The sequence below is a fragment of the Pholis gunnellus genome (genome assembly GCF_910591455.1).
Source record: "Pholis gunnellus genome assembly, chromosome: 5".
Taxonomy (NCBI): Eukaryota; Metazoa; Chordata; class Actinopteri; order Perciformes; family Pholidae; genus Pholis; species Pholis gunnellus.
This window is the reverse complement of record NC_136531.1, coordinates 5,941,819-5,949,462: the sequence shown is the minus strand read 5'-3', so window position 1 is coordinate 5,949,462 and position 7,644 is coordinate 5,941,819. Positions and strand designations below refer to the sequence as shown.

The 7,644-nt window shown below is 44.6% G+C and overlaps 1 protein-coding gene across 1 annotated transcript; it reads right to left on the bottom strand.

The window, feature by feature from the left end:
* On the bottom strand, positions 1-3,905 carry actb1 (actin, beta 1). The gene is made up of 7 exons (XM_079158886.1): positions 3,807-3,905; positions 2,664-2,789; positions 2,298-2,537; positions 1,513-1,759; positions 1,211-1,402; positions 841-1,022; positions 1-667 (listed from the first exon to the last, which is right to left on the bottom strand). Exons 2-7 carry the CDS (start codon positions 2,784-2,786, stop codon positions 524-526), a joined length of 1,128 nt encoding a protein of 375 aa, XP_079015012.1. The 5' UTR covers positions 2,787-2,789; positions 3,807-3,905; the 3' UTR covers positions 1-523.
* Between the last annotated feature and the right edge of the window lie 3,739 nt (positions 3,906-7,644).

Genomic DNA, 7,644 nt, shown 5'->3' with positions numbered 1-7,644 from the left:
TGGAATCTCAGACATGTGCGCTTTATTGAGTTGTGTACATAAGAGGCTTGAAGCCCCATGCACAATCCTTCCTACACCCCCATACAAGGTAGAAGCTTTGTCTTTTGCATAATGACAAACAAACTGGACCAAGTATTGTTTAAGGCTGAAAGTACAAAAACAAAAGACTACATAATTTACATAAGCAATACTACAGGTCTGTTGGGCAGTGGGCCCACCAGAGAAAAACCTTCATAGAGGCAAATAAGGTGGTGAACAAACACATCTGGAATGACCTACACAAACACGACAATGGACATCATGTTCCTCTCACAGTCACACCGCCTGGGACGCTCTGTACTTCCTGCAGAGTTTCTCCCCCATCAGGGGGCATGGTGCCATAGCCATAGTGATGGGGGAAAAATGGGAAGTGGTGTTGCGGGCTCAGCATATACACCGGTGTGTTGGTGTAGGCATGTATGCAGAGCCAGTCGTTTGGGTTTGTAGCAGTGTGTGTTTCGGGGGAGTGGACTGACAAGTCTGTTTAGAAGCACTTCCTGTGGACAATGCTGGGGCCGGACTCATCGTACTCCTGCTTGCTGATCCACATCTGCTGGAAGGTGGACAGGGAAGCCAGGATGGAGCCACCGATCCATACAGAGTACTTCCTCTCTGGGGGAGCAATGATCTGCAGGGAGCAAGATGAAAAACAAGGCGTCAAATCAATCCACACTGACATCCTGCAAGTATTTCATTTACAGTTAAATTCAGGAGAAGAGAGCTGAATTAACCACGTTTCGGCAGTAGAGTTAAAGAGCCTTCTAGAACATTTATTTTCTGCCTGAAGAGGAGGAGTTATACCTTGATCTTCATGGTGGTGGGTGCCAGGGCAGTGATTTCCTTCTGCATACGGTCAGCGATGCCAGGGTACATGGTGGTACCTCCAGACATTACGGTGTTGGCATACAGGTCCTTACGGATGTCCACGTCGCACTTCATGATGCTGTTGAAGGTGGTTTCATGGATACCGCAAGACTCCATACCTACGAGAGGTTGTAAAGAAGAAAGTAAGTTTTTGTTCCGCACACTTAAAAACTACAACCCCCTATGCTTCCCAACAGTTTAACTCCTTCTATGTATTGGTTATCAAACTCAGTCCGTTAGTATATTTCAGCCAGTGCCCTGATTGAAATCTATTTCTGCCTTAAAAATAAGTTTTGAATTAACCTACCAAGGAAAGAGGGCTGGAAGAGAGCCTCGGGGCAACGGAACCTCTCATTTCCAATGGTGATGACCTGTCCGTCAGGCAGCTCGTAGCTCTTCTCCAGGGATGAAGAGGAGGCAGCAGTGCCCATTTCTTGCTCAAAGTCCAGTGCAACGTAACACAACTTCTCCTTAATGTCACGCACAATCTCACGCTCAGCTGTAAGACAAGAAAAGACATTTTAGAGTCAGTCCCAGGTTTTTTTTAGTCCCCCTCTGTCAGTTTTCCCCTTGCTTCAAAGATTAGTTTGTTTTGAAATCTGTGCCAACCTGTGGTGGTGAAGCTGTAACCCCTCTCGGTCAGGATCTTCATGAGGTAGTCCGTGAGGTCTCTGCCAGCCAAGTCCAACCTGAGGATGGCGTGGGGCAGGGCGTAGCCTTCATAGATGGGCACTGTGTGGGTCACACCATCACCAGAGTCCATGACAATACCAGTGGTACGACCGGAGGCGTACAGGGACAGCACAGCCTGGATGGCCACATACATGGCAGGAGTGTTGAAGGTCTCGAACATGATCTGGAGTAGAGAGAGAGGAGACGAGAGATGAATCAGTGAGTCAACGTTACCTGAAGTAAGCTAGTATTGGTTAGTACAGAAAAGCACAGCACACGGGCCTGTTTGGAGTATAAACACCATATGAAAACCAGTCGTTACAATAACTTATAGTTTAGTCATATTGACTGTACCAGATGAGTGCAGCAACCTGCTCTGTCATCTGGTGGATCATGCAGACACCAGTGTAGTTAGATCCTCGTCATCTACTTTAGTAGGTTTAAATGAGTCTAATTTGAAGACAGTAGTGACCATGCCCGCAACAAAGTCATTCCTGATGCATCACAGTGCAGAGAGATAGAAACCTGAAGCATCCGCAGAGATGAAAAGATCAGCACAGGACAAAAGAAACCTGGAGATTGAAGGAGCAGGAGGAAGTGGACAGATTGAGCAGAAGCTGAAATGCCTGAGCGGCAACACATTTTCTTGTTGCGGGGCCCTGCAGGTGAGTCAAGAGTGTTTCCTGTGTGAGGGGATACGTCAGTGTGTCAGCCCTTGTTACCTGGGTCATCTTTTCCCTGTTGGCCTTGGGGTTCAGGGGAGCCTCTGTGAGCAGGACCGGGTGCTCCTCAGGGGCAACTCTCAGCTCGTTGTAGAAGGTGTGATGCCAGATCTTCTCCATGTCATCCCAGTTGGTGACGATACCATGCTCAATGGGGTACTTCAGGGTCAGGATTCCCCTTTTGCTCTGTGCCTCGTCACCAACATAGCTGTCTTTCTGGCCCATACCGACCATCACACCCTAGTAAAGTAAAAATCAGAAGAAAAAAAAGTTAAAAATCAGGACAAAAAAAATAAGAATTTATGATGTTTTTAACAAGCTTTGTTATTTATAATTCATGATTTAAACAATATGTAGAAACTGTACCTGATGTCTGGGACGTCCAACAATGGAGGGGAACACAGCACGTGGAGCATCATCTCCTGCAAAGCCAGCTTTGCACATACCAGATCCATTGTCAACAACGAGGGCGGCGATTTCGTCTTCCATTGTCTGGGCAGAAGAGGAGAGACACAAAAGGCAGAGAATGTTGAACACTGATGCTCTGTGTGCGACAGTTGTGCGTTACATCTGGCACACAATCAACTCAGTCAAAGCCTTGTCGTTATGGAGACTGGACGCTGGATGTCGCAGTGGCGCAAGTCCCATTCCTAATCCAGCAGCTCAGAAACAAAAGGCTCAGTTTGTCTCTCGGTCTGGCTATGGCCATATAAGGCAAAAGTGAGAGCAGCCGAGAGAGAGAGAGAGAGAGACTGCCGTAGCCCGGCCCGTGTGTCGTTAAACCTCAAAATGACACCGACAAGCACGGCCACTCCCTTCGCCGGAACCACCACAAACTGTCCACGGTAAAAAGGTCCACACACCGGTTACGCACGCTTCAACACGGACGTTTTTAACAGTTAAGGTGAATGAACTTCCACCCATCCGTCATGTCAGTCATCAGGTGTACGTCTATGTCGTGACCGCCACTGTTAAAAGCTCATGTGAAAAGAAGAAAACGACAACTTCTCGCTTTACTGTCAAAGCAGCCATTTGGCATTTCTACGCGCATATCTGCAATTCCTGTTAGTATTTTAGAGTCAATCCATCTAAATGTGCGACCATCCCGTCTGTGTGTGAAACTAGACCCAGAGACCGTGTCAAAGCCAAAGCAGATGCTTACATGTAAGCGAGAAGGTCAGGCTCCCTTTTCTTTTTACGCAGTCTGATTTGTGAAACGGATGAAGTGATGACAGCATGGGTAGCCGGGTTATTTCACACCATCCGTTAGATATAAACGACAGTATGCCAACACATAGCTGCACTTAACTCGCCGTTAGTGGAGACCTCCCCTCAAACATTTAATGAATGACCGAAATTAAAAGTTAGCTGTTCCAACTGTTGTCTGCGTAAAGTCACGCAGACAACCTCGTATCTTTAACCCGCCGGCTAAAATATTACGCACACACACACACACATATGTTGAAGAACTGCATTTAAAACATGACAAAACTTCCATCTCCGTCTTACCTGTTTGAGGGAGGGTTATCGGCTTAGGAGGGCTGTGACTGCGCGCTACACTCCGGTAGGATTTAGTGTCTGAACCTGACTGCAATGGAGGCCAACAAATTGCAGGGTTTTATCAGAGCTCTCGCTGCAGCCCCTCTCCATATAAGGAGAACTTTCCGCTCAGCGCTCTGTGATTGGTCCTGCCGCATCCACTGGGTGTGGCGCATGCAGATAACGCTCCTGCGCTCTGACAATACCGAGGAGGCAAGCAACATGGAAACTAACCTATATTCTATCAACTATTATTCTGGGGTCTTTCAGTGTTTAATAAAACATACTTTATATCCTTCTTCATCATTATTTATTATAACGGACGCTATGGGAATGAAACACCCGCGAGCAACAAATCACTGCTGCAAAACACACAGCAGACTCCCTTAATAAAAGAAGTTGAAATATTTGCTTTTATGTTATTGTCTATTAAGCTGATTAGCACATTTTTTATCAAATTCAGTTATAGTTTCAATCCCTGGCTTCATCCAGGTTGAGAAGGGGCCTGCATATTTTCTCTCAACCGCATTTGATTCATCTACTTGTGTTGCTATCTTCTGTTTTATATTTGTGCATTGGAGCAAAAGTGCAGAACACAAACAAGAAGATTCACGATTCATCTCCTTTAATGCGGGAATGAGACAGAACGAGATTGAACTGAAGACTGTGCTGGTCCATTTGCAAATTCATGGCAGATACTCGTGCTTGGTAGTGCCAGGACGTGGGGTGGTTCCAGTCTCAGTGTCACTGACAGCACTGTTAACACCCTAATTAACACGTCTACCCTCACATACCAGTGTCTCTCTGTCTCTCTCTCTCTCTCACACTCACACACACACACATGCAGAGTAAGGCGATAGTGATACATGTGGTCAAGCTTAGCTGAGGTATGTTTACAGCAAACACTCAGGAGGCTGTAGATCACTTATCTCTTGTCACTTGTACAGTTTCAGTGATAAGAGGGTGTGTGTGTGTGTGTGTGTGGGGGCATGTCAACCTTGCTTGCCTCAATGAGATGAGTAATAGACAGGTGTGTATTTTCCGGAAGATTCCTACATGTGGTTTTGAAATGAAAACAGTGAGGCCTATTATGAAACTATTACTGAGGAATGTGACTTTGATATGTACGTACACACCTGCTCATGCACACAACAATATGTGCATATGGCTTGCACGTCTCTAACCTGAAGTACTCATTTATATTCATTATTAAGATAACACACTTGGACGTTGCCATGCAAAGCTCATCGTATTGACCAGAGACTTAAGTGGGTGGGTAGGGTTGCTGTTTTAACTCAATAAGGGCACCGGACAAAGACACATACACTTATGGTAGGAATTCTCATTGGCTCTTTGTGTTCCTAATAAGGGTATATGGTAGCCGGCTGGCCAAAGGAGACAGGAAGTGGGTTTCACAGTGCTTCACTCCTGCAGATGCACACAGGAAGTGGCCGCACAGATCCCACAAACACACACAAACGCCCATATGTCACCAGGTACGGAGCAGCTAAGCATAACATAGAAGGGAGAGGGAGAGTGAATGATCTAATCAGGGAATTGGCTTTTCAGAGTGGCATTATCCTTTTCTAGACAGACACTAAACACACACACACGCACACACACACACACACACGCACACACACACACACACACACCAAGTATAGACCCAGGGCAGGACAACCATCCCTTTAAGAGTTCCTTTGGATGACATCCATATAAGGAGATATTGGAGCTAGTCACATGGGGGGGAAGAATGCACTGCTCAGGTCATGTGACCAGTCTGAGGAAATGAATGAATCTCCCTTTTTAAGGATGTGCATGTATATACGTGAGTGTGGGTGAAAGTGCATGTTGCTTTAGGTTGGATTTCTGTATCCTTCACCAGCACCCAGAGATTAATATGTAGAAAGGGATATATGTATACAAATAAAAATAAAAATTGTTTTTAAACTTTGTACTCACTAACTCCTCCCTGACAGATATTTCTCAATGTTTCCTCTCATATCTTTCTTCAAGCCATTTCATAATTTGGTGGCGTGCGTGTCTCATGCATGCATTACATCACACACACACACACACACACACACACACACACACACACACACACACACACATGCACACACACGTAGACACTCCCTGCATTGCTCACTCACACAGTCAGAGAAATTCACAGGCCTGGCTCTTGGCTCTGACTAAGACCGTATATGGAAGAAGCTAGCAGGTAGCTTCTGTCCACTTTTCAGTCATCCCCTATCTCTAGCGCTCTCTCTCTTCCTTAAACGCACATTCACTCTCTTCCTTTATTTGCCACATTTCCTCTCTCCCCGAACCAATCGCTCCCTGATTCCTCGTCCCATGACGGGGACAGTTACAGGATGCAGTGTGCGTATTTGCCAGTTTCACTCTGCAACAGTCTTCCCCAGTCATTTATGGCATCACATTCCAGCTAAGGTTCAGAAGCAGTATTGAGTGGAGGTGTGGCTTGTGTGTGTGTGTGTGTGTGTGTGTGTGTGTGTGTGTGTGTGTGTGTGTGTGCTCGAGTAAGACAGAGAGAGGAAGACAGTATGTGAAATACTCTTTGAAATGTAATATTAGAAGATACAGATTTCTCAACAGAAATTCCCCCCCCAAAAAACTCCAACCTGACAAAAACAGGTGAACACATCTCACCAAATCTCAGGTCTCTGCACGGGCTGACCATCAGTGTCATTAAACAGAGTTAAATTTACTGCTACTTTACTCTGATTTCGGCCCAAATACACTTCTGAATGTCTTTAACCATATTAACCCTCGCTACCTCTCAGGTAAGCAGTTGTCTGTTAACCATTTCCAAATAGTCCAAATAGAGAAGCAACCTTTAGTTACTATGCACCACAGAGCTTGAACCATGATGCCCTGATTAGGCAGAACACTTGTGTTTGGGTTCCTAACCCTCTATGGCATGGAGTTGCCATATGGTTTATGTAGATTTGACTAAAAGACAGTTCTACAAAATCCACATTTTACTGTTTTGTTGTGAAACATGGGGTCTTCTACTTTGATATGACCAATAATTGATCACATCATATGAGCAGGAAATCCTGTTTGCGCTTCCTTTTTTCATGGACACATGACACTAGAAGGTCATGATCTGAGGACTGACTAATTGTTTAACAGTTTTGTTTCTCGCAAAATTCCTTAAAAAACTAAAAAAGACATTATCTGGGGCAAGTGAACTAAAAGCAGTCTAGAAGCGATACGTTTTTTGTAAAATGAATTTGATGTCATATGTTATCATACGTGTATATGTATTGTGTTCATTCAACCTATTGGACTGTTTCATAAGACTAAGCTACACTGAGACCATGTTAACAACTTATTACATTTAAAAAGGGAAAGAAAATATACATTTTGTAATTCCAGACATTTTGTAACTGTACCGTTTATCTGGATTATACATTACACTAGAGGTGTCCTGGGGGAAAAGTAAAAAGGTTGCCACAGCCTTGTGCCACCTGATCCGGTAAGTCTACACATTCAGGTGCTCCAAGTGGGCCATGTTCCTTTGATTCTTCAACTTCCACAAGAGGTGAAAGTGGGTCAGAATGGAGAATGTAACGTGACCTTCTTAATGTGGATTTTTCATATATTTCCATGTAATAAGTCATGCAATAGAGGGCTAATAAATTCTTAAAACTAGATTTTGACTTGGGTCCTTCTATCAGAGATTAGATACAGTATTAATGGGGGAAACACCTTTTATCTGTTTGTGTTTTAATGGTTTATGTTGTGCGTTCTGTAAAATGTTTTAATGCATTATACAAAGCAT

Coding starts and splice junctions, on each gene's coding strand:
- actb1 (XM_079158886.1), bottom strand. CDS start 2,786: ATGGAAGACGAAATCGCCGCCCTCGTTGTTGACAATGGATCTGGTATG. Junction 2,538..2,663: donor TTGGACGTCCCAGACATCAG/GTACAGTTTCTA, acceptor TTACTTTACTAG/GGTGTGATGGTCGGTATGGG. Junction 1,760..2,297: donor ACAGGGAAAAGATGACCCAG/GTAACAAGGGCT, acceptor TCTCTACTCCAG/ATCATGTTCGAGACCTTCAA.